The 26,893-nt window shown below is 36.8% G+C and overlaps 2 protein-coding genes across 4 annotated transcripts in view; one reads left to right on the top strand and one right to left on the bottom strand.

Moving 5' to 3' along the window:
- The window catches only part of LCORL (ligand dependent nuclear receptor corepressor like), an 83,177-nt gene extending 73,854 nt beyond the window's left edge, over positions 1-9,323 (top strand). For 2 of the 3 annotated variants that reach the window (XM_027891190.1, XM_027891196.1), the window contains one exon: positions 8,218-9,323. In XM_027891190.1, coding sequence (XP_027746991.1) covers positions 8,218-8,231 — 14 coding nt within the window. In that variant the 3' untranslated portion in view covers positions 8,232-9,323. The other variant, XM_027891188.1, reaches the window with a different exon arrangement.
- Positions 9,324-12,370: 3,047 nt separating this feature from the next.
- The window catches only part of NCAPG (non-SMC condensin I complex subunit G), a 28,454-nt gene continuing 13,931 nt past the window's right edge, over positions 12,371-26,893 (bottom strand). The window contains exons 10-21 of the mRNA XM_027891251.1: positions 25,771-25,860; positions 25,444-25,623; positions 24,872-24,982; positions 22,683-22,802; positions 20,929-21,168; positions 20,424-20,605; positions 17,524-17,698; positions 16,937-17,098; positions 15,944-16,109; positions 13,992-14,078; positions 13,430-13,508; positions 12,371-12,647 (exon numbers count right to left, since the gene is read on the bottom strand). Coding sequence (XP_027747052.1) covers positions 12,521-12,647; positions 13,430-13,508; positions 13,992-14,078; positions 15,944-16,109; positions 16,937-17,098; positions 17,524-17,698; positions 20,424-20,605; positions 20,929-21,168; positions 22,683-22,802; positions 24,872-24,982; positions 25,444-25,623; positions 25,771-25,860 — 1,719 coding nt within the window. The 3' untranslated portion in view covers positions 12,371-12,520. The remainder of the gene's footprint in view (positions 12,648-13,429; positions 13,509-13,991; positions 14,079-15,943; positions 16,110-16,936; positions 17,099-17,523; positions 17,699-20,423; positions 20,606-20,928; positions 21,169-22,682; positions 22,803-24,871; positions 24,983-25,443; positions 25,624-25,770; positions 25,861-26,893) is intronic.

The raw sequence follows: 26,893 nt of genomic DNA, 5'->3' as shown, positions 1-26,893 counted from the left end.
TCTGTTCTTTGTGAAACAGGTCAAGAAATTTTTTTCTTTGCATTTTTTCATAACTCAAAAATGGTTTTCACAACCGCTTTCTGATGCTGATTAACATTCTAGACATCAGGCTGCTTATTCTTCAACTTTACAGTACAAATAAGGGTTTCTCTTGCTGTGTCAAGAGGATGTAAACCTTTAGTGAGAAACTTCCTGATTTATGGAGATCTAGGTGAGGCACTTTTTGCTGTATTCTTTTGTTTAGTTTTGTCAATCTGACAGATTATAGTGTTTGATTTTTCTTTCAGCAGCAGAAACTCACCTGACTGATAGCTGCACTCAGATTAATCAGTTCCTTACCATAACTTAAACTTAGACAGGCGTTCCACAAACTTTTCGTTCAGAGGCTGTGCCAGCTCACTCTCCATCCTCCACTTACTGCCACATTCTCCTTTTTTTCTCCACTCCTAGGCATCCATAAAAGGAATCTGTGCTTGTGTCTTTTATCGTGGTTTGTCCCTAAGGGGGCAGGTATCTTAACTTGGCTGCAGCTCTTCCTTCAGTGATCAGCTTTGGATCTGCTTCGTGCCTACTGGTAGAAATGGCCTCAACATTAACTTAGGACTTAAAATCCTTTCAAAAGCATAAGTCCATGCATTTCTACTTGGTTTGGAATGTTTTATGTCAGTTGTCAAGCCATCAGTGAGTAATGTGACTATATTCATGTTTTTCATGTATCTCATGTTTTTCCAAGCAGGTCTTATGTAGGTGTTCTTTGTTTTCACTTTGTAGCTCAGGCAAGAATATTTCTAAATTGAGGTCCTGCTAGGAATTAGAGTAATGAGACTTTCACATTTCATATTAAAATACATGCATACTTGAAAATTCAGATGCCTAGAGAAGTCAGTCTTTTCAGATGGATCTTGTCACAGGTTCCTATTAACTAAGGTGTGTATTTCACAAATATGCAGAGATTATAGTTGATGTTTTACTGACACAGGCTTGCCCTCAAAGTTATCTTATTTACAGGTGTTGAAATCTTTGTTCAAACAATGGATTATTTCCCTGTACATGAAATGGAAGCATAGCTGAAAAATTCTTGTCTAGAAGCTGTAAGAATGCCTTAAGACATTTTTCTTCATTAAAAAAAAAAATCTTGTTCTCACTTAGATCGTGCTTTCTTATTTATGTGTAAAGTTTTCCATTTGGAATAGAGGACAAATTTTAGGGGGGGGAGAAAAAAGACTTAAAATTAGATTTCAGTATTTTTATTGGGGAACTTAGCATAAATTTCAAAAAGTTCAGTAACAATAATTTAGTTTTAAAATTTAAGAAGTTGCAAGTAAATAGTTAAGAGCTATAGTATCAAAGTATCAATTCTTAAAATTGCAGGTTTTGTTACCAGTCTTTCTAGTTAAAGTTCTAGAGATGTGTGTTTGAAGAAATTCCCTTGTGTATCATATTTGTTGCTGACATTTCCTATTTATCATTTACTACTCACAGCTGGTTTTAAATTATATTTAAGTAGTAGAAATCTCAGAAAAGGAAATTACTTATTTGCAAATTGCTGTTTGACCTTCCTTAATTCAGAAGTCTGGTGGGTTATAAACCACCCAGGGACTGTCTCATCATATTTCTGAGATGATCTCTCCCCATAACATAATTGCATTTGTAATGTCAAAAAACTATTACGAATTAAAGATTTGAGTTTAAGTGACAAGAATTCCATAGCTGCATTCATCACAGCACTGAGATGGTGGCGTTCTGCTTCCTCTGAGAGCAGCCTGAACCAGCGGCATATGTAGTTCTGAACCTCCAACCTTTGTCTTATTGTGCCTTGTTCAAAACCATTTTTGATTATGATTAGGTAGAATAAAGATAGCAAAACCTTTTTTTTTTTTTTTCTGTTGTAGTATGTTTCTAATGCAAACACAACAGTACTCTTCTGCACTACAGGTGTTTAGGGAATTTTTAATTTGTTTGCATGCTGCTAACTTCTAGTAATAACTGGAAATTAGGTAGTTTCCTTTCATGGAACTGATGGTCAGAGGCAGACTTGTTTCACTAGATGCTAAGAATTCATTATGTCTGTCATAAAATGAATGATGCTTCCTTTCAGCTGTTAGACTCTTAGCTGCTTTTTGTTTCCAAGATCTTTTAAGACAGTGAATGATTGGAAGAATAGAAATACTATTTTTTTATCAGATTATATACTATCATCACTTGTAAATTATGCCTTAAAATTTTATGGCTTTTTCCTGCCCACTTCAGTGACAGGTTACAGTAATATTTTACTTCCTTGTTCTTCAAGAACCATTTGCCTTCTGTGGACTGCTAAATAATCTATATTACCACAAAACATGGTGATTCTTGCCAAAAAGATCACTGTTCCATATAAATTTCTCAGGCTGCTTTAAATAATTATAACTTTAAAGGGGGGAAGCAGTGTTGTCTATATTTAAACTTGTCAACATGTATTCCAATCTGTCCTGTATTTCGGGGAGCCACCCGGACGGAGCTCTGTACTTCCACAGCTGTGCAAGTCTGATAAATTTCTTTTGTAAAAAAGTTTTAGTTCCCAATTTTTGCAATGAAATTGGAGTTTAAACCTTTTATGTTCCCTACGATCTGTTACATGTAAGGAAGTGAGAATGTTTTCTGCGACTGACTGGTTTTGGGCAGAAAGTCATGTTATTTCTGTAACTGCACTCTGAAACTGTTGCCATCCATTCCACGTGCCAAAAGTTTACCTGAAAATGCAACTATCTGCTGTTTGGCTTATAATTTTGTCTCTGTGCAAGTTAAAGCTTGAACAGTGTGTGGATATCTCAATATATAGATTCAGAAAATACCAACCACTAAATAATCCTCTTTCACTGATGTGCCACAAGTGCTCTCCAATTCCTACTTGCCTCATTTAGCTCTCTTTCTCATATGTTTTGTATTTCATTCCTATTTTCTTTCTTCCCATCCCTTTTATTTTTCCTCTGACCAAGAAAATGCTTCTGAGTGAGTCTGAAGAGCAAAATAAAGTTTCCACCATAATTTCAGTCTGGGATTATGGCTGGTTCTGACTTCCATCCCTGTCATTTTGTCTCCATTCAGTTCACCACCTGTCTTGGTACTCTGCTGTTTTATTTGTCTTAGTACTCCAGCTTTGTTAAACCCAGGTCTTATGTCTAATTTTTAAGACTCCCTGAATATATTGCTTATCTGCCCAGCTTGCTTTGATCAATTTCCAGGGCATTTCTTTCTCTCTGTCAGATTTTCAAATGGTATTCCATCCACTCAGCTGAAATATATTATTTCTTATTACAATGAGAATTCATTTCATAAATGGAAATGAGACACTAAAATTTTCCTTTGTAGATTTTTTTGTTACTGCATTTTGGCATTGTGGAAAGATGAGCTCAAATTTTAGAGACAATCAATCAGGCTCTGCGTGCTTGGTTTACTTTCATTTCAATATACATTGCATTATCAAATCAGTCTCTGTTGGAAATCATGCTGACACTACTCTAGTCCCTGTAGATTTTAACCTGATGTATTCCACTATTTCTGGTTTTGGGAAATGTTTGAGTACTCTGCAAATTTTTTTTGTGCTCCCAAAGTGTTACTATTCCTACTCAGTATTTTGAAAGCTGTAAGAGCCTCAAATCAGTGCTGTGTCTCAGAGATGCTCTTATGCTTTCCAAGCTATCGGTTTGCACATCACTGTTGGTGGCCTTTAACAAGTGCAGTTTGCAGAATTTTTGTCAGACAGCAGGGTATAGGAACCAGTTTGACCTTGCTCTCAGCTGGTTCAGGAGACATTTTTATCAGTAAGCATTGCAAATGATTTAGAAAAACAGAACCCTACAGTGATACTTTCATAGCTGTTTTACAGCATACAAAGGCACTGCATTAATGGTAATCTCTGATGGGAAATGCTGAGGGGTCACCTATGAGATAAGAGATATTTTTCCCTATTCCTACTTTTTATTTTTCCTACTTTTTTCTCTTTTTTTTTACATGCCATGACATGTCATAGACACAGATTAACTCAGGAAATGTATGGATTTGAGCTAGCCAGATTTTTTAAACTTTGTCATTTGCATACAACAGGTGTCAAATCCTCTTGCCAGGAGGAATTCCTGGTTTTCTTGAAGAATGTGGCTCCAAACAGCACAGAAAATACATAGCTCAAAGAAAATTATTTCCATTTTGTGCTTGACAGCCTGTCAACTTCGCCTGTGTTGCTCTCCCATGCTGTATTAAAAATCTATTTCTATTAGCAGGATGATTTGGGTAAAACTAAAGAAAGAAATGCAAAATTTCCCAAATAAATATTGGTATTTATACAGCTTTAGGAGGAAGTGTAGAAAAGAGCAGGGTTTTCTTTTGCACTTAGGAGCACGGGAAGGCCACGTGTTGCTTACTTTAGTAGCAGGTTGAATTCAAAGACCTTTCTATTTAATTCTTTTTGCTCTAATGATAGCAGGAAATTTTTGAAGGGAGAGATGATGCTTTAAGGCCCTAGCAGGCCTGGAAATGTAACTACAGAGAGGGTTGTCTGGTTAGCCAGGGAGACCAGATAGGACTTTCAGAGTCCATCAGCTTTACTCTGATCTGGCTGCTGTGATTTGTTAGAATAACAGGCAATTTACTCTTTCTTCAGCACTGTTGAAACAGAGTAAATTCAGAGGTGATTCAGTTCTAGTGATATGGGAACTGACAGTTGGAACTCACACAAAAGCCCATGGAGTCATCAATGATAGTTTTCTAGACCCATCAGTTTAGTGTGCAGCAGCATCCAAAGAGAGCCAAGGGCACAGGAGGGCAGCCTCAGCTCTTGTTTCAGATCAGAAAATAGAGTCAGATTTCCATCTTCTTTTTTCTGTTTACTTTCTAAGAAGAGACAAGAAGGATCAGGATCAATTATTATACATGATGAAATATGAAATCATTTAAATAAAGCAGTAAATATGTAACCAGCATTTCAAGAGTAGAGGCAAGGGCTAGAGGATAGTGTAATTAAGATGGAGAAAAATGTGAATTTTTAAGAAACCTCACTAGTTTGTCATACACAGAATTATGATAAAAATGAAGCCTGTTTTCTTTTTTTTGTCTGGGCTTTTAGCTCAGTTGGCCTGTCTTCAAATTCCCATGTCATAGGAGCACCTGTAGCTCACTTCCAAAAATCACATGCATGGAAGCTGATTAACTGAGGCAGTCCCAAGTGAATAAAAACCAAACAGATGATCATTGCTGGAGAGGTAAACAGATGGCTTCAGAATTGGAAATTCTATTTCAGAGACCCTTATGTAAGATCAGTAAATGCCTGTTGTATTGGAAGTTGGAGACCTCCATCCTCTTATTGCTACAAGCTTTGGTAAAGGGAACTCCAGAGAGATGTAGAGTAGGGATACTCTACAGCCTAATTCCAAGCTCTACTGGAATAGGCTCCATGGCTTCTGGTAGCACCTGCAGTTCTTCCCGAGAGGAGGGCTGGTGTGCATAACATCTTTCTTTTACAAGGAATGCTTTGTGCCCTGTGGAGCTTTTGCAAGCAGAGTGAAATAAAATTCAAGAGTAGAATCTATTGATGGATTTGGCTGGAGAAATTTAACTAATTCTCTTTAACTTTATTCCTTTAAATTGCATTCTCTGATTTCAAAAAAGTTTTCTTACCTTGTTACATCAACAACTAGAAAGTAAATCACTACAGGTAAAAGAATGAACAGCAAAATGAAAAGCTAGGTTCTTCTTAGTTAACAAATATCTTAATTCAGATCTCTAAACATATTTTCCACTTCATTTTTATCAAGATAAAATTTTCTAAAACTCTTAAGCTTTTTGTATTCTGCCAGGAACTGAAAAAAAAATAACAACATTTTTCTATTCCTGTTTTTATGCATTCTTTTCAAAAGTGAAGTCAAAAGAGTTCTTCTGTGAGAGGTAAATAAATCACTGCATGACAATTATCAGCACATACTTCAGTTTTACTTTTGTAGATTCAGTCCAGCCTTTTACACCTTGTACAGAAACCTGTAAAAAACCCTAAAAGATGGAGAGTAGGACAGTCCCTCACAGAGCTGACTACTTAGAAAGTGCTGTTTGGTACTATTATAGCACTCAGCATTTTCGTGGGAACACAATGATGGTCCAAATTCCACCAAATCCTGGTATACATTCTATTACCACTAGCAGTGTTGTTTGGAAAATGGGCCATACCAAGTTGGTACAATTCCTAGTTTAAATACAGAAGTAACATGCCAGATCATATGAGAAGCCCAAACCTTTATGTTTTTCTGTCTGGCATTTTCCCAGCATTAAACAGGGTTTACCTGACTCCTGCTTTAAAAACAGTAGAAATAAAACGAAAGAACACCACAAACCAAAACCACCCTAACTCTCAAAAAAACCCAAACCAAACACCACTATTCCTGCCCTATCTCTCCATTAAGCTATTGATTAGCTGTTAGGAGAGTTTATGTTTTGCTGGAAAGCACAAAATCAATAGGGGTGAGCAAAGCTGCCAACTTGGGAAGTCAGCCTGAACACTATCTCACATATGCACTCAATGCCATGGTCTTAAGAAAAGGCTTTGAGTTTCTGAGGGCAAATATTCAAGTCTGAAGAAGTTGTAAGTTCAAGAAAGCAATCTTGCTGGCTGAAGTCTTCTCCATCACTTACGCCTGCACTCCATTTCCTACAGGAAGGAAAAGATCAGAGCAACCAGAGGAAAAGGGTACAAGGCAAAAATGAGACAAGAGAGAGGCTGAAGAACGACACAAGGAAATGCAGGGAACGGGAGCCATACAGCAGTTATGGAGTGTTGGGAACTAGGGTTAGGAAATGAGAAATGCCTGTTTCACGGCCATGTCAGAAAGGCACACCAACCTTCCGGAGAGCATGCGTCAAAATGTGAAAGAATTAAAACCGTGTTTCGGATGATCCGTGAAAAATATCCGTGGATTGTTATATAAGCTGTCTTTCCCTCTTGCCAGGACAGAGAAAAAGATTTAATCAGTCAGTCCATGGTATTTGAGCAATGCAAGCCAGTATGTTTTAGGTTATAGCCCTATAGTGACTGACTATCCTCAGCTAACCTGCACACTCATGAGCACTACACTACAGCAAATTCAATCCTTCAGAATTTGCACCTGAGTCCTGTGATGAACCTGTTTCCTGAAATGCAGCAAGTAAAAGCCATTAAGAGATATTTTTTTCTGGTTAAATATTCTTTTGCTAGGAAACTGTTTGGGTAGTTTATAGCATGGTGCTTACCTCCTACCCCTAATTACAGTACTTATGACTTTATTTTTAGTATCTCAGTAATCAGAAATATTTTCAACTTTGTATCATTTTTGAAGTTCTTGAAATCTTTGAAAAGGATGGTGAAAAACAATGAATTGCACATAGCAGGTAAATCATTGCAGCAGGTAGACAATAAAAAAAAAAGTAGGAATGAAGAGGTTTGAAATTAGGATTGAAATTGTCTTCTGAGTGTGCTTTATATATTAAGGAAGACATTCTTAACGATGAAGGTGGTGCAACGCTGGAAAAGGTTGCCCAGAAACATTCAAGGTCAGGCTGGATGGGGGTCTGAGCATCCTTATCTAGTTGAGATGTCCCTGCTCAGTGCTAGGGGAGGTTGGACTAGATGGCCTTTAAAGGTCCTTTCCAACCCAAACTATTCAATGATTCAGTCCACATGTCTGTCCTAGTCTGTTTATGACCCCTACAAAGGGCGGGGTTTCTTTCCCTTCTTGTATTACTTATTTTCCTAGATTTGAAACAGAATCCTGTCTATGTGTTAGACCTTTCATGGCTCTACCAAGTGAACATTGTCAGCAAAAAAAACAAACCCCAAACTCTTGCCCAGGTCCTGCTCTATCCCTTCATAGTGCCACCTGCAGATAATTTAAGCAAGGCCAGACTGCAGAACCCTGTTATTGCACTTCTGCAAAGGAACAGCGTGAGCAGAAGACTAACCTGGGAGTGGCTCTGCGATCCCAACACAAACAAGCCCAGTCTACTTTACAACACAGAGCACAGCACAGTCAGGTTCTAATCTCAAGTGTTTCTGGAACATAGTGCAGTAAAACAAAACAAAACCAAAAAAAACCACCAGAACACACAATCTGCCACCACCTCATCTTGCCTCTTATCAGCTTGTTTCCAGGGGAAGAGGAAAGTGTACTAAACTTTTTCTCATTTTTTTCCCCTCTCCTACCCCCACTTCTCTTCTAACAGCACGCTACAAGTGAAAGTTTCGGAGCCGCAGAATTCAATAGACATGAACACAGAAAATGAACATTTGAAGTCCATAAAGATGTGCCTTAATCAGCCCACTGAGTGGAATCTGAGTTTTTCAGCAGCATCTCTCGCCAGCTGTAAAGTTTTTAACCAAAATCTCAAAACTGATGAGAACAAATAGATTGCAGCTGTTCTTGCACTATTATTTTGTACATTGTTCCTGATTTTCTTTTCTGCAAAATAATCAGCGTTTATTACATTGATCTTGAAATGATCTTGTGTGATTTGGCTTTATATACTACTAGCATTATTCAGTTTGATGTACTGTACATTTTTCTTTTTTTAAATACACAGTTACACATCTGACCATCATGAAATTCTTGCAGTACAAATTTATATCAGAATCGGATGTTCCCCTTTAATAGTATTGTGATTTTTCTATGTTCTTTAAAGTTAATTATTTCCCAATTTTATTTTTGTGCACGAAAGTTAATATATTATGTAATTTGTGGCATAGAACACCATGTAAAGATTTATGGTAATAATTCAAACAAATCTGTAACAGGTGGAGACTGACTACCTCGAAGCAAAGCAGTACAAAGGTAAATTATCTGAGGAGATCTCCTTTACCAGTGGATTGAAATGTATGGAAGCACCAGTTTGTTCCTGCAGTATGCTTTCATCTTCACTTACCTTGAGAACTTCTGTGTGACGGTGTTTAATGACCATAATGTCTAAAAGAAAGACCACAAGCCCGCTGGAGGATCTCGTGAGATTGTCATTCAACAAATCTGTATCTGCACTTTTTGAGGTTTCTGCTAAATGGTCTTTCTTCCCCATTTGTTTTTATGACTTCATGCCTGCCACCAATTAAAATGGATGTAAATGCTCTTCCTATTTCATTTTTTCTGTGTACTTTGGAAATGCAATGTAAAATCAAAGTTTTAAACTCTACTCAAAGAAGTAGTAAATGGTTGTAGCTGACTACATTGTAGACATTCCATGCTTAGATGATCTTTAGCAAGGTTCATGTACTTCATTCATCAAAACTTTATTATTAATAGAACTATAACAAAAGTGTTAGAATAAAACCATATGATATATTTCTCTTTGCTGGAGTCATACATTCAAGAGCTAGAGTAGAGGTTTCTTAATTCAACTTCTTAATAAGTTCTCTGTCTTTGCTTGCCAAGAACTAATCTTCCAGAAGGAAATTTCCTTGGAAGACACTGTATTTAATAAAACAAAGGTTTTAAGGATTCACCTGAAAGTGAAGATGCAGTTCCTCTTTACAGAGGTTTCTTGGTTTGCAGGTACAATCCAGTAACTGAAATAAAAAGATCATTACAAATTCTGGTAAGTCTCCCAAAGATCCTAATAGGATACTGAGGCTCTGAAGCATCACCCAGTGCAGAACATGATTAAAAGAATAAACATTCATCATCACACTGCACCGTCTAGCAGGTCTTTATGTATCTCAACTGTTTAATGCGTGTGGATTCTACGTGGCAAGAAAGCCAGAAAGAGAATTACACTTTCCAGGGGAGAGGCACTGACTCGGTGCAGCCCCAGCAAAGCACACGGAACAGTAAGGAGGGAGGAGGGACATCAGAGCCAATGCAGCTGGCATCTTATCCATGTGCCCACAGGAGGAGAGGCCATGTGGATTTTTTCAAAGACCCAGTAAATACCAGAACTTTTCTGTTTTGGACATGTCTCTCTCAGCTCCAAGCAGCAGCCTGGTTTTGTTAACTATCAGCAATTGCTATTTGAATCACATTGACTTTTAATTGGCTGATGATGCAAAAGTGGTCAGAGGGGAGTTGGTTCAGGCACAACCCAAGCTCACCAGCCACTGCTGGAACTCAGACAAAACCCACCACTAGAAAAAGAAACCCTCTCAGTGGAGCCCTGACCCTTCGGCTTGGGAGAGTGACCAGCCAAAGACTGGGGTGTAGTCTGAAGAGACAATCACAAAACTGGTTTTAAGAAACAGAAAGCAGTGTGGGAATAAAGATGGGATCACCTAAAGTTTGACAAGCGACCACTGCTATTTTATCAATAATAGGGAATCAAGTCTAGGTCTAGTGTGGCTCATGTCTCACACCCTGTTGTGTTGAGCCAGCAAAAAGAGAGAAGTCACACCGTAGTTGGCCCAGAGCGACAAAGAGGCTGTTTTAAAACCAATTAGAATATTTTAGGGATTAAAATTTTACTCCTTAATTAAGCACCCAGGAAGTTAGGTACTCAAACAACAGAATTACAGTAAATAATATTATTTTAGTAAAAGGAGTAATGCATACCAAGTCAAGATTTTTTCACTGCAAGTAGTAAGATACTTCCAGACCTGGGTCCTCGTCACCTCTGGATGTACTTTTGCTACCATGTGACTTTCTCCAAAAGTCAGCTGCATACGTTTTAACTGTGATTATCAGTAATAGTGAGCTTTGAAGAAGACAGCAAACATCTGATCATCCCAATTATGCAGCTACCCTCTCCTTGATAGGTGAAGTAATTTTGCAAGAGCACACCACATTTTCTATTGCACAGAAATCCCTTCCCTTTACAGGGAGCTGGGCAGGCAAATCACACAGAGGGGCTGAAAATTCAGTGCCAGTTGCTGATCAGGTTTCCAGCCTGAAAGGATCACAGGGTAATTCAGGCATAAAAGGACATCACAAATGTCCTGTTAAAAAGGCAGACAGTTGTGAGGACTTCATCCAGTCATGTCTTAAACTAGAACAGAGCCTACATGGCCTTTCCAAGCAACTTGGTTCCAACAGTTCTCAACCCATTCCACTACCTTTTACCCCCTTATATTCTGGCCAGACTTCCAGCCTATACCCACTGCTTATTATCCTCCCACCATATGCAACCAAGAGCCCAGTTCCATCTCTTCATCAGACTCCTTGCAAGTAACTGAAGGTCCTCCCAACACCTGCAGACTGAACAAGCCCAGCTCCCTCAGCCTCTCCCCACAAGGCACTCACTGCAGCCCCACAGCAGCCCAGGTGTTGGCTGTTTGCCAAAGGCAAAGTCTCTTTCCGATGAACACACACTGGTGAAGCCACATCCACAGCACAGCACCTACGGTTAATGCAGGCACCACTTGTTGAAAGTGTATTTGTGGTTAAAGAGCAAAAGAGAGAGAACTTGTAACTGAAAAAAAAACAAAACAAACACACCCTCCCTCCCCTCCTCAAGTCAACCAACTTGAAAGCCCCAGGGAAGCTCTGATTGACAATCAGCTGAGAAAAACTGAACTATATGCTTTGCCCATTTGAACTATGTTCAGGCAGCATTCAAGGGGACAGAGAGCATCTCTGATCTCAAGTGCTTGCATGTACACAAACTCACCCTACAACACAATTTGGGGATATGAAAAGAATTATCAAAAGAGGGAGTTCAGGACCTCAAAATTCTGTTTAATGTTACAAATATAAATAATGTACCACAGTTACAAAAGCTTCTGAATATCAAATATCAGCAGAAAAGCATGTCGTGGCATTTTGAAGGTTGACAAGTTTCCAACAAAAACTGCAAAGGAGGAAAAGCAACACAAACCTGTCTTGTTTCCTATAAGCAAGCTTGGAAATAGCATAATAGTTTAGGCATTACACTTTGGGAACACTACTTTTCACTTGTGTCCCTAAGTAATTTTTTGAGAATTACCAAAGATCATTTATAGTACACTTACCTACTTCAAATGCAAGTTCCTTCGAAAGCTGTGTTTGGCAGCAGTAGTTGGGAGGAACCTGTCAAGCAATCAACGTTAAGATTTCTCCCACTGCCTCTGAAATTATCCATAATGGAACACAGACAGACATGACTGTGTATCTGCAGGAAGCAGAATTCACAATGAAGATCAACTTTATTTTACATTTACATGAACAGTAAATATGTGCATCTGCTGACCAGGTTTAATTGTTACAAAACCTTATAAAAATTAAGAAAGTGGCTGCCACAGATGTAGGTACATTCAAAACTACTCCCATCACAAGCAACCACTACAGGTCAAACCCTCTGCTAATGTTAAACATCAAAACAGCTTTAACTATTGAGTACTTAACACCAACAGCAATTTTATCTGCAGATAAGAAGCAGCATTCTCTGCAAAGTAAAAAAAAAAAAACCTCTTTGTTCAGGTAAAATAATGAAAAACACTGTTTAAAAAAAAACTAATCTAGAAATCTAAAATTATAGAATGAGTTAAATATGACTAACAAGAAAATAAGCCTCAGTTTTCAAGTCTGATGTTCACTACCAGCATTGGCAAAGGGCACTTTCTCTCCTTTTGTCTTCAATTCTCCACCTCCTCATTCAGAAGCCTTGAAAGATTCATTCTTGTTTTTTCAAGTGCCAGTGTTTTCGCTCGTCTTGGAGGTCTTGAACTTGACACTGGGACCGATTCTGGAACTTCATCATCACTGAAATGCACAATATTTAAAAGTAGGGCCAAAAAGACTAAGCAAACTCAAGAATTTTTATATTAACAAACTTGAAACATGGTCTCAAAGAGCAAAAGTAATTCTTACCAATTCTTTTTATTTTTTGAGAAGAATATATTGTTTTCCAAGTGATATAGCAGTTGCAAAATAAGCATAACTCCCCAAAATTAGGTGAAATCAAAATAAATACACCAAATAGGCAAAAGAGAATGGACTGACCCTGGTGACCCTGAAGTCCATGGATTACTTGCTTAAGAAAGAGTGAGCACAGCTAAAAGTTACAAAGATAATGTTTTAATGCTCATATCCTACAAGATCACGAGGAAAGAAATCCATTATCGTTTTCACTTCTCAGAAGCTTATCAATACATGGGAAAAAAGCAACAAAACTGGGGGGTGGGGGGAGGCAGGGGGGGGTGAGAGAAATAAAAACATTGACTGCTCCACAGAACAGATTAAAGAAGCAGAAAGAGTGATTGGAAGAAGAGAAATAATGTAAACCAAAAATCTAACTTTTGCCAGACAGAATATATGTTGACTTTACACCCCAAAGGTATGCTAAAAAAAGGCTAGAGGCTCTTTCTAAAAAAACTGCCGCTCTTTCAAAAGTATCAGATCAGAGAAATTTTTCTAAAATATTTATCTGTGTTTTAGGAACAGAGGATATCAAAGGTAAAGGCCTGGGAAAGAAAAACATTTGAATTAAATTTTCTTGATGGAAGAGACATCATGGTTTTGATGGTGAAGAGCCAAGGACTTACCTTCCAGTACCACCCTTCACACTTCTGCCAGTTTTTCTTCTGCTCACAGACCTCCCTTCTGCTGCCGCTTTGCGCTGCCCTAAGTATAAGCAAAAGTCTCTTTTCATATCATGATACCATTTGTTTTCTTAAACTAGTTTTGTATTTTTCTTCAGTGTTTGTATTGCATTGAAACAGAAATATGCAGTCAGCACAGACAGAATGTGATCACAACACAAAAGCAACAACAAAAACCCCACAATTTGTCACTTCTCCCAGAAACACGTTTGTTACTGTCAGTGGCTGTGACCAGGTTCTCTGGAAATCCTGTAGCCAGACTTTTTTTCTTTTTTTTTCCTTTTTTTTTTTTTTTTTTTTTTTTTTTTTTTTTTTTTTTTTAAATTTGTGTTATTGGGAGAGGCTAACAGCACAAAAATTTCCACAGAACAGAGTACTTTAATCTTTTAACAAATAAAACTGTAAAAACTGCAACAGAGTATGACTGGCTTTTGTATCTATACATTCACAAAAAGTTAGCATGAAATTCTTTTATTAAAATCAACTAATATTGTAGCTAGTGTACCTTTGCCAGTTTTGTTTCTTGTGGATTTTAATTTTGCAGTTTCTTTAACTTCATTAACTGGAGTTTGAAGAGCATCTTGTTTCTTTTCTGTTAAACAGAATAGCACGAACAGAAGTCAGAAATTAAGAGTTGATTATCTAAAGTACCAGTATTTTAAATTTTAGCTGTTATATAAAAACACCACACAAGCTAACCCCACTTTTTCTTTAAATCAAAAACTAGATATCAAGGCATGCATGAAGCTTTAATGTCACTCAGCTAATGGATGCTACAGCACAACATGCTCTCAATCATCTACCAAAAGTCTTGGGAGTTTGGGGAGGTTCCAATTTACAAGAAAGGCATCAGGGAGGACCAAGGGATCTACAGACCTGTTAGTTTAACCTCAGCTTCTGAAAAAATTATGGAGAAGATCATACTGGGCAGAATCACAGAATTGTTAAGGTTGCAAAAGACCTGCAAGATCATCAAGTCCAACCTTTGACCAAACAAAACCATATTGCAAAGTACCACATGCACTTGTTTTTTGAACACTTCCTGGGATGGTAACTCCACTACTTCCCTTAGCAGCCTGTTCCAATGCTTAACCTCTTCACTCTTTCAGTGAAGAATTTTTTCCTAATAACCAACCTGAACCTCCCCAGCACAACTTGAGGCCATTTCCCCTTGTCCTGTTGCTACTTTTCTGGGAGTAGAGGCCAACCCCCACCTTGCCTTTCAGGGAGCTGTAGAGAGCAATAAGGTCCCCCGGAGACTCCTTTTCTCCAGGCTGAACAACCCCAGCTCCCTCAGCCACTCCTCATAGGACTTGTACTCCAGACCCTTTGAAAATTTGAAATCCCACAAATTTGAAGTAGTAAATGCTGCTTAGTTTTTAATAATCCCAAATGTATTGAGGGAGGGGTGGGAGAAGGAAAAGGAACAATGCTTTTCTCCTTTTAAGTCTGCCTTTAAAAAGTGCTCAAAAATCCTTTTGCATGACAAATTCACACCAAAAAGGCTTATCAGATGTTAGGCAAAAACACTGCAACTATTTGCTCAAAAGCACACTTCCAACTTCCCATCCAAGAAATATTTGAAGACATAAACATAGAAGATAAAAGAAATTAAACTATTTGGCACTTCTGGAAAAAAAAAACAGATTAAAGCCTCTAAATAATGCACTAAAAATATAAATAAAGAATGTAAAAGAGCACACAATCTGCTTCAAACAGCTGCCTGTCAGTACTTTTGCTTTGCTGCTGCAAGCAAACCTAGTGAGTTTCATTCAACTGCTTTTCTGCTGAATAAAATATTCTCCCTTGTGAGCCCCCAGCACAATGGACACTGCTGAGGCACGTGCAGCTGCGCCGGCAGTGCAGTCTCCCAGCTACTTCCACTTCAAACTCTTAAAGAGCAATAGAAAGAAATGTGGCTCCCACAGAAGAGTCTGCAACAAGGACAGACTGGGGCAAACACTGAAGGTATCAGCTCTATCCTGCTGTAACACAGCCTGCAAGAACCATAGGCATGGCAACTCCAAAATCTAAGAACCCCACCCAGCACTTCCTTCTTCCTCCAAGTTAGCGAGTCACGTTCTAAAGGTGAGTTAGTCAGCATCCGTATTTCGCAGGCACAGTGTGCCAAACATTTAAAACAAAACAAAATATCTTCATTCTGGTTTTGGTAAAAAAAAAAAAGAGCTGCAGGGCAGAGCTTAAGATGCAGAATATAGCACTATTCACACCAGAGTAATATGACAAAATTTGGTCAAAAAGCACTACAAAGTGGAAAATACTTCAGTAAAAATATTTTAAACTGTGTGCATATTTATTACTACATGCTACCTTTTCCTATTTTTTTCCAAAAAGTACATTAATTTAAAGAATAAAAAATTAAAACTCCATTTCATAAAATCTGAACAATTCACTGAATTGTACACCTGCTACTGTACTACACCTCTTCTGAATTACCTTCTTCATTGTTAACAGTATTTTCAGCCAATGTGATGTCAGCGTCCTGTGTCCTTCCACCTGTTTCCTCAGTTTGTCTTGAGTCGTTTTTGCCCACATTAGGATCCTTGGTCAAGTTCATCTTGATCTTCTCAATAGTTCTTTGACACAGTTTATCTTTCACTTTCTGGAGAACAGACATTTAATGCTACCTAATTTTACAACTATTTATTTCATCCATTAAATTTACCTACTAACAGGATTAGTTAAATTTACTGCACAAAGGATATGTGTGACAGGAAAATGATCAGTCAAGCTGAAAGTAGAAACACTTTCTCCATCAACACCAGGCACTGAAAGCTCACATTTTTTAATTTTTAATCATTTCTTTAAAGGAAACCTGAAAAACATTAAAGCAACTGGACTTGGAGTATAGCTACCTCTGCATGATATAGGCATGGTGGATTTCAGCATTCTTTTCAACATTTATATATACCATGGTGGTTGTCTGTCATATTCCCAAATTTTCCTTTTTTTCAATATAAATAAAAGCACCTAAGTAAAAACTCTTGTAATCAATCCCTTCCCACTTCACCTTAAATCAAGTACCCTTTTCATGTTCGCTAATGATCTTCCAATTACATCATAAGTTTAGGTGTAACATTTCAGCTCTTAATTATTAAGTAGAGAAAAGCCATCCAAACTGCAAATGACTTAATACTGAATTTTATTTTAACCTAAAATATTAACTACATCACAGTTATCAAAAGATCTCACTGTAGTGCAATATATCAGATTGGGCACACCTGTTGCACCCTGGTTATACTGTCAATAGTTTATGCAGTGATATCAGCTAATTTTGTAAATTACTCAAAAATTAATTTTCAAAGACTGCTTAAAAGAGAAATTCCAGTCACATCATCATAGTAAGCAAAGTCACTTCATTTTTAAGTATATCAGAATATTAGATTGCTAATGAATAAAAAAGTAAAAACCGTGTTATTTATGTACTACCTCTAGAATCTCATTGAGCAACACCAGAAGATTCTCTGTGGAAGAATTACTGAGTTCTAGTGAATTTAAAGCTCTTGCATAAATACGGACATCTGGTGCAGTTGGGTCTGTCAGGATTTCATTGCAAATTTTCATGGCTAAACTATCATGCACTGTTAACTCCTGTAAAGGAAAGAAATTAGGTATCAGACATTTTGTTGAGAACTATTTAAAAGAGACAGCAGTGAGAACATTCTGATTTAAGCCATTAATTGTCTTATTTTACTGAGTAAACATTTTCCTAAAATGCAATATTTTTAGTATGTACACCAAATGATTTTTATAAACATTTTTCTCAGTATAGACAATTAGCCACGGTGCAAGGTCCTACGAGCATTTTTTTAATTGTAAGAGGCAAGGGAGATGGGGGGGAAAGAGGTGGGAGGGAAAGTGTCAAGGTATAAGATTTCATTTAATCCAACTGCTGGCACTGGGAATCTCAGAGGCCCAGACAGATAGCAGTAAGCAAGTGGCGGGGGGAGGCAGGGAGGGGGCAGTTCTTAATCTCTAGACTAAATACTATTTTCCTACAGTTCAACACACTGTACCTGATAGTCCTGAGAATTTTTAGACTGAAGTTTCAGTCCACTTGGTCTTGTCAAGTCCACTAACAGTTCAGAAACATTATTGATATCTACTTCAGACAAAGGTGACGTTGCAGGAGCATTTAACAGTGTTTGCAGAGTTGGAAGATAAGCTTCTTCAAAGCATTCCTGGTTAGACCTATTTCAATGGTGTCAAGTATTAGTAGCATAACAAAACAAAACTGTTTTGTCTTCCAGGATGAAAGTTCCCCGACCCATTGCAACACATCAGTCAAAGCAAAGTGTGAGCAGCCAACCTTTGTAGCAACAGCCAGCAAGATCAAGATATCAAAACTGCTTCACAGAACCAATCAAAATTTTAGCACATGGTATTTATTTCAAGCAAGTTTTAAGTAACACTTCCTGCCTCTGAAGAGTTTGAACATTCATCCTTAGTACTGAAAACCTGACTGATATTTCTGATATATACAGACATATTTACTCCTAAGGGACAAGACAATACATTTACATAAATACATTTCTGTAATTTTTTTTTTTTAGATCAATCTTGTCTTCTGCTCATTCCTCCTTTCTAGCTAGCCTTTTTCTTTGCGGGTACTTTTCATAGTGTAAGAAAGCAAGGAAGCCTGGCAAAAAAAAAAAAAAATGCAGAGGCTAACAAGTGTTTTGGAAGAAGTACTCATGCTTTTTTCTCAGAAGAGTTCATCATTCCTGCTAAACAAGCCTAAAAACCATGTTGCTCTCAGTTCTGCAGCAAGTTGTCTAAAAGCCTGGTTCCACAAGATTTTTCAAAACAATTTGAAAGGCAAGGTGTTGAAAAGTACAGGGTACTAATTGAAGTGAAGCCTTTGTTGTTTCTGATATTTATTAACTTCCTATATGAAACCAAAATAACTACAGGAGAAAATGAACAAAGTAAATCATTTCAAAATAGCAGATTGTTTGCTGCTGGACTACTGAGCAAAACCAACTGACCGAAAGACCTTTCGAGCACTACAAAAAAGAACCCAAGCAAAAACTCTCAGCAGCGGCTTTGAGGCTTTAGCTAAGCATAACTGAAGTATCATTCAGATTATTTCCTCTACATTAAAAATAAAGTAAAAAAAAAAGAAAAAGTCTAGTAACATGAAGGCACCAGGCAGAGAGAAGTTTCTCCTCTTAGGCTGCCGGAGAGTTTAACACTGTTTAGAAAACATTCCACGAATAAGAATAGTTCACTGGTTACTTGTTGTCCCTGTTCTAGCAAGCCATGCCGCTCTCCTGACATCAAAGATTATTTTAAAAAGTCAGCATAAACATTTTTTCCTCAGAGTTCAAATATTTATTTTCAAAAAGTAAGCCCATAGACTATATCTGTGACCAGATGGAGAAGTTAACAGAGCAGCACCTAGAAAACAAATGGAAATTTAAGGTTTAGTAAGAGATCACTGCCAAGACTGGACATGAACCTCAGCCAAATCTCATTTATTACTTACCTGAGTTCTCCTTTTCTGAATGGCAGCTATACAGACAGTTCTCAATTACACATGGTATTAATTAATTCTCTTCTAAAAATACAGTATTGGTAACAGAAAACAGTAAATTATTCATCTTAAAATGGACCATTTGCTATCCAGGACACAAATAATGTTTTGAGACAAAAAAAAAAAAAAAAAAAAAAAAAGATTTCCCAACTAAAGAGATTCCCAATCAGTGAGCCAGGCTAAGGCTTAGGACTATTTTCTCCACTGATTTTTCTGATTTTTGCTTAAAACACACACCATGTTATTCTTTCAAGAAAAAGATCATCTATAAGGTGCCAGAAGTTGCCTTATTTGTAAATGATTTGGAAATACACAGAATTACTCAGGTGGGCAATCACTGAAACTCATTAAAAAAAAATTTAAAAAGAGACATTCACAGCTTCAGAAGATGACATTCACAAGATTATCAATGTTTTAAGGCTTAAATTAATCAATCCATATCAGAGAAACTGGAAGCATATGAAATCAGTTTTTCTGTTACTTATTTTCAAAAGAACTTAAGTAGGGAAAACCCCATTCTGGAGGAAACTGTGTATTTTTTTTCGTGACAACAGCAAAAATACATTTGTTAGGTTTTTTGTGTCTCCAAACAACTCCTGTTTGAACTGCATCCCTTGATGTGGTGATGTATTGGCCACAAAAATTTAATTCAATTTGGCTTGACAAATAGGTACAGTAAGATATAATAGACCTAAATTAAAACTTGAACAAAAAACCAAACAGACAAATACTCAGTTTGTTCTAACTCACTCAAACCACTAGCAGCAAATGTTAAACAATTTAACAAAATTTAACAAAAAGTTAAACAACTTTTTCATTCAGCAGGTGAAAGATGAGAATTGCTGTTTACATAAGCTCTTTACCTCCTTTGTCCACTACCAAAATAAACAGGAGATTTTGAATCTGCTGTGAATTTAAATTGGAGTATTCTTTACTTCAAAAACAAAAAACCATCTCCCAAGCCACAGCCCACCAGCCTGCTGCTTTGATATCTGCTGGGCACTGATTATATCCTTTTGAAGCATTCCTGCTTTTAGTGACACTTCAAAGCCTACCTTTAGTGCTCAACAGCATAAATAAGTAAAGCACATCTTTTTAAATTAATATTTTATTCAGTATCTTGGAGAATAGTTTCAATTATAGGCTTAGGAAAGAAAAAAAAAAAGTGGAAGGCCACAGGGGTAAAAAGGAATTAATGGAAAGTCGTCAGAATAGTCACAGGTTGAGATTATGTACTTTCAAGAGCAATAGGCATAGGAGGCTGAATTAAACCTGTAGGTCTATCAATTGTGCAATTTCTACTTGTGCAAGACCAAAAAAGGCTCCTAAAGCTGCTAGCTCAATGTATATTGTCACACAACAAATGACAAAGACCATTACCTGTTTGCATATGCAAATAAAGGGAAGAATACTCCTAGACAGTGTCGAAGCCGAGTATCCTCTTCAGTCACGGGGTTGTACCACAACAAAACAAGGCGAGAGAGGAGCTTGGCACTGATCAGCCTCCCAGAAAACATCAGTTTGGCAATGCCTTCTGCAGCTACTGTCCTAAGCTCTGAAAACTGAAAAGGGAACTCATTACAAACACACCAACCACACTGTCTTGCACTGATAATTTCTAGTATTAGTCTACATCCTATCTTGCCAATCGATTCTCTACATTCATATATTTGCACCTGCATAGAACTCAAAGCCACCTCAAGAGTACTGTTAGTCTGTATCAGTGACAAACTTGTAGGCATTTTCTAGGACGACCATTTAAACACAAGACCATTGATTTCAGTTACACATCACATAATATTCACATACAATGTAATGTGATGGTAAGCCATCTGCAATAATAATTTGAAAACAAAATTAAGGCAAATTTTATAGTATTCCTTACCTCACTGTCTAAGAAACCTGAAAGTAGTTTCAGAAGGCTGTTAATTGTGGCACTGTCCTCTTCATCCTCTGCTATTGTTTTGCTTTCATCCTCGTCATTTTCAGTTCTAATGTGTGCACTTTCACTTTGAGAGTCATTGTCTCTTCTGGTTTTAAAAGGCTCAATTCCAAACAGCATTAGTTGATCAAAGATTGCCTTTAAAGCACTGAGCTTTATCTTTGTATTATCTATTTGTAAAACCTAGGTTTAATAAGAAAAATACATACATCATCTTCCAGTCGACCACCAATGTTAAAATTCACCATAAGATTTTTTGCTTTAAGGCAACTAATTATTTGGGAAACTGTCTATTGTTCCTGAGACAACTTTCAGACTTTAGTAAGGTGTGATACAAGTTTAAACCTGGATTTATAATACAGTCTGGGAAACAGTTAATCAAGTTATCTATACAATTTGCATTACACAAAATCAACTGAATTTCACTCATGGAGTGAGCACGCATGTATGAGATGTAATTTTATTGTTCAACTCAAAGAGACACTGGACAAACACAAAGTCTGCCTGTGGTAGGCACTACAGAAACATAGCTTTAAAAAAGTACAGCTTAATTAAAATCAACACTATTTAAAAAGACAGCAGGAACCAAGATAACAATAAAAGTCAAAGTTGCATAGGTTAGTATATGTATTAGAGTTCAAATTAGCACTCAAGTGAAACCATACATCATGGGTGGGTTAACCTAGAGATTGTAGATCTGTTTAGCCCACACCCTGCTTCTGATAGCAGCCTACAGAAAGACTGTGCAGTTTAGTACCTACAGAAATAACTTAAGTCTAAAATCTAAGTTACTAAAACAACTGTAATCCTCCCTAAACAAACTTGGTTTTTAATGAGACATACTCAAAAGCAAATTAAAAATAGTAATATATGCTAACCTTTTAGGAACCCAAAGTTCTCCTACTATGGCACCTGACAGCTCTACCATCTTGTCTGAGCCCAGCATCTCATTTCGACATCTGCTGACATTTCTCAGGTGTCTACATGAACACACCCTTAATAAAGCACAGTGGTCACCTACACGACTGTCAAAGCCTGGGTCAAAAAAGTTAATGTTGTGATCTTCGATACAATTAGCTCATCATCAGAACATTTACAATGAGGGTGGGAGAAGCGGGTATTATGGCATCCAACATGTTCTATATCCATGGATGTTTGGCCATGATATTGTTTCTTGGCTTCAATATTGCTTTATCCTCTACTTAACAACTCTTCCTTAATCCATAAAAAAAATAGTAATTCAGAAATTATATCAGACACCCAAGATCACAGGTAAGTATGTTTTCACAGAAATGTGAAAACAATCACAGTCACATTTTTAGTTTGGTTTCCCAAGGAAGGCTTAGACAATACTACAGCTTCTCTTTTCCATATCAAATAATATAAATACGTGACTGATTACAACCAGATTTGAACAAAAAAGTGAGACGTTTCAGATAAGGAATTCCTGGAAACTTTCAAGACAACAGATGACCTTACAAAGGAAAGGTATGCTACTACCAAGATAAAATACAAGCTTTAATACTATTAGACATCAGAAAAATATACATGAAACCACACTCTCCAGATCTGCAGGAAATCAGGAACCACTGGTCTCAAAGACCATTACTATGTATAACAGTTTGTTATGGATACAAGACCAGTTTTATTTACTAAGTCACAAAGACCATTACTCAGTTTCTGATCAGACATTTTACCTGTAACAGCAGTGGAAGCTGATTTTGAGCAAATTCTTTCTTTTGAAGGGTACAGCATCCCAAACACAAGACTGCCTTATTTCTCACAGCTGGATGAAGATTAGTTATGCCAGGAAGTATCTGGAAACAAAAATATTACACTTTATGGTTGAATATATAAATGGAAAATAAAAAACTGACTACTAAAATGTGTTTACCCTGAAAATAAAAATAATTTAGTTTGATACAAGTTTGGAAAGTGGTACCTACTAAATACTATGTTCATCTAAATATAAACAGAAGCAGATTGGGTATGCTGTTTGAAATCAGCAATAAAATAACGGCACAAATCACGTGTTTTCCTTTGTGGGTGTTTTTCATAAATATTTGTTTTCAAACAAAATGGAATTGATCACTCTGTGAAAAAAAAAGACAACACATAACAAACCTACACATTTCTTTATAAAAGACATTAGCATTCTTGCAGAGAAACAGTACCCAAGTTACCAAATACAGATGCCACTTCGATGTACTTGGAATAGTTTTGAGAAGACAATTGTAGAACTCCACACAATAAAAAAGCCAGACTAGATACAGTGTGAACACTATAGTGGCATCTTTTTATATTTTTGCATTTACTCAAAGAGTTTAGGTTTAAAAAAAAACAGAAATAAGTATCCCAAGTCATTTAATACATGAAAATCCAGCAGGAACATCAATACAAAACCAAGATCTTGGACAAAGAAAAGTGGAATAAACAACAAATGTGAAAATTAAAGAAAGACCAAGTGGAAAAAAATTAAAAAAAGGTTTCTGGGATACACAACATTAATTAGGACTTCTAAGAATACTTCTATACATCTGTAACAAATCAGGTGTGGTTGCACTACATTTCAGCAAGTTTCTTTCCAGGCTGAATTCTAAGAATTCCCATTCTAAAGTCATCCAGTCCATTTTCTTCTTATCAAAAGATCACATCCAAATTCCTAGAAAGTATTACATAAACAGACTAAACAGATACATCCTAAGAATTCTTGTCAAAGTCCCAAGAATTTGCAGCTGAGATAGGAACAACCTAATAATTCCATAATATTTATTTTTCTTGAACTTGCTCAGTCTTCCTTGAAATTCATACCAGTGTTCACCATGCTGCGACAAGGAATTCCAGAGATCACATTAGGTGACAACGCAACTCATTTCATTTGTTTTGAGCTTGCTAATGAATAGGTTTATGGGGTGATCAACCAATCCTTACTCACTTTCTCCAATGTCTTACAACTTCTGCCCTCTCTCAAGCCTTACCCTTAAGTCCTCTCCAGGTTACAAAGAAGTAACCTATTTAAACATTCCTCAGTAGAAGCCATTCCATACTTTTCCTTGCTGCCCTTATCTTGACTACTTGCATCATAAACTTCAAATATAAAATTTCTAAACAGATAAGAATTGCACAGAGTATTCCCATGTGAGTACACCATTCATACAATGGTGTATTACTTTTTTCTATTTTTTGTTTGCACTCTCAGTAACAGTTAAAAGGCTGGGATATTTAAAAATATTAATCTTCAAATCCATAGTCTTCACAATGGAAACAAGTGTATCTTGTAGACTACAAGAGGCAAATAATGCCACTGCTTTATTTTTCAATACAAAAATGTTTTGCTCTTCAAAGGTGCTAAGAAAACAGAGTGGGGTGAGGGGAGAATCTTTTCTTGTGCATGGTAGGAAAGAAAAAAAGGTCTATATGAGTTCCAGTCTTTCCAAGATAAAAAGCTTTTGACTAAAACCAAACTAAAAGTCAGAACAACAACAACAACAAAACCCCAAATGTTAGAAGTTATCTATTAGAGCTGTCATAACTTTGACTGATAAAAAATCCAAGTAATTAAAGGCAGTAAGCTCTCCACTTGGCACAGTATACCTCAGCCCTGTCCAGCACTGTCATACACATTAGTCAAACATTTATCACTTTCTTATTGTATTTTAGTATCTCTCTGCCACAACCAGTTCTGTCATAGGAGCTCAGAACAGCATTACCTGCACTCACCTCCAAGACACTGGGTTCTCAGAAGGCTTAAAAGCACCAAGCACAGCACTACAGATACAGCAAAGTGATTGTGAAATAATCACGACCCATCCTGCCAGCATGCAAGGGCCAGCTACAATGTATCCGTTTTCATTATAATGTAAACAGTATTTTTATTCTTACATACCAGCGACTGAATGAGTTCATTTATGGTTGGACTGATTCCTTTAGAAAGGGACATGACCTTCAGAAGCTCATGACACATCATCAGACACTTCAACAGTGTTTCAGGATCACTCTTCAAGTGGGTCAGGGAAAAGAGAAAAACATTATCAATACAAATGGTGGGTGTAATAAGAAGAATGGGGCCATTAATCATAATTTGTCCATACCCAAATAAATATGTCCACTACACATTTGTTGTGTGCAAGAATATTAATCATCATCTGTATACAAACTATGATGAAAATAGATCCCCTTTCATGTTTTCAGCTAATTGAGAGCAAAAGGAGTAAGAACAAGATCCTTTTAGAATTCTTTAGTTATTCAAGGACAAAAGAACAGTTTAACTGCAATTAATTTTTTTGCTGGGGCATACCATCAGCTTCTATACTTGCAGAAGGAAAATACTAATACCATAAATGTTTGTTTTCAATATAAAAAATGTACACGAGACAAAGCCAAGCTAGACTTTCTTTTAAAACTAAGAATAAATGTTAAAATATAACCAGCACTTAGGAATACAGGAAGGGAAGAGACCTTCTCCACATGCATTTCTATAATTTCAGGTTGCTCTTCTGCTTTTATCAGATCATTTTTTGTGCGTTCCAACTCAGTTATTTGTTCTTTTAATACTGATGCCTTATTAAAATCCTGCAGAGTAATGCATTCTTCCAAAGCTTGCTTTGCTTCAAAAAGCCTCACTTTTATTTCAGCCAACTGAAATACAAAGTAAAAGAAAATTAATATAATGATCTTTGTGGTATTAGCCAACAACACTCTATTGATACTAGTCAATAATACCCTACCATATAAAACTCTGAAGGCATAAGCTTAAAAAAATATTTTTCTTATTAGCTAGCTTACCTTAAGCTCCCTCCTTCTTATTTCAGCAGCATCAACAGGCTGCTCGACTGAAACAATTGGCTCACGAACTTCTGATATAATTTCTGCAATCTGTTGGTACAAACAGTGTATTAGTGCCATTAATTTCAGCTCAGATGTCGTATACTAAGCATTTAACTTCTCCAGATTTAAGACACTACCCTTCTGAAAAAGTAGGAGAAACATCTGTGCAGTTTCTCTTAACAGCTCATATTCCCTGCAAATAAACCCTCAATTTGACAATACATAGTGTGACCATAAGTCTGGTGTTTTCTCCCAGTCAGTTGGGAAAGCAAAGAATGAGAAGACCACATTATCCATTAAGTCCAGTTGTTCCTACACCAACAGTTTCCTGGCACTAGCCCTCTCCTCTAGAGATGAACACAAGCTTCAAAGGAATTGCTGGTAACAAGAGTAAGGCTTTTCATCAATCAAAATACAACTAAGAACACCATCATTTAAAGGTCTATAAACCACCATTTGAAGTAGAAGAAGCAACATAAGTTACTTAATTTGAAGCCAAATATGCACACAGAACTAGAAGCAGAACTAGGTTGAGAGGTTTTTAGTGGGTTAGGGGCTTCCTTTAAAGTCAGTCCCTTTATGTAAATACCAAATGAGATGAAACATGAGGAAAACTAAAGACTGAATAAGGCAAGATAGTCTTAATTTGTTTTATCTTGTATCAGATCACCCTGGTTTAACCTTCTCTCAAGTTGTACCAAATCAATGCAATGTATCAAATAAGGGTATTTCACAATGACATTAGAAATGCACACATTTATCATTACAGTTGTATCATAATGCTACAATTACCATAGTTCTTCCATCGTAACAATGGAACAAACCTCTATCCAGATTTACCCACTGGCCTGAGGTTTTTCCAGAAGTGATCTCTGTCTTCAAGTCCTGGGTTCATTTAAAATATTTGAGTAAAATCAAGGGTCCACTTTTTTATAGAGTCAAGTTTAAATAATTGCACTACATTTAAAGAGAGTACTATATAAAATACTTTTGTTATATGGGTTTTTAGCACCTATCTGAGCTACCAGGAGGGAAGAGAAATATGATAACAGAAAATCTATATTATCCTCACTTTGAACAT

This window comes from Empidonax traillii, unplaced genomic scaffold (assembly GCF_003031625.1).
Source record: "Empidonax traillii isolate 1590-97213 ecotype Southwest subspecies unplaced genomic scaffold, ASM303162v1 scaffold312:size2399984, whole genome shotgun sequence".
NCBI lineage: Eukaryota > Metazoa > Chordata > Aves > Passeriformes > Tyrannidae > Empidonax > Empidonax traillii.
This window is presented reverse-complemented; position numbering and strand designations above follow the sequence as displayed.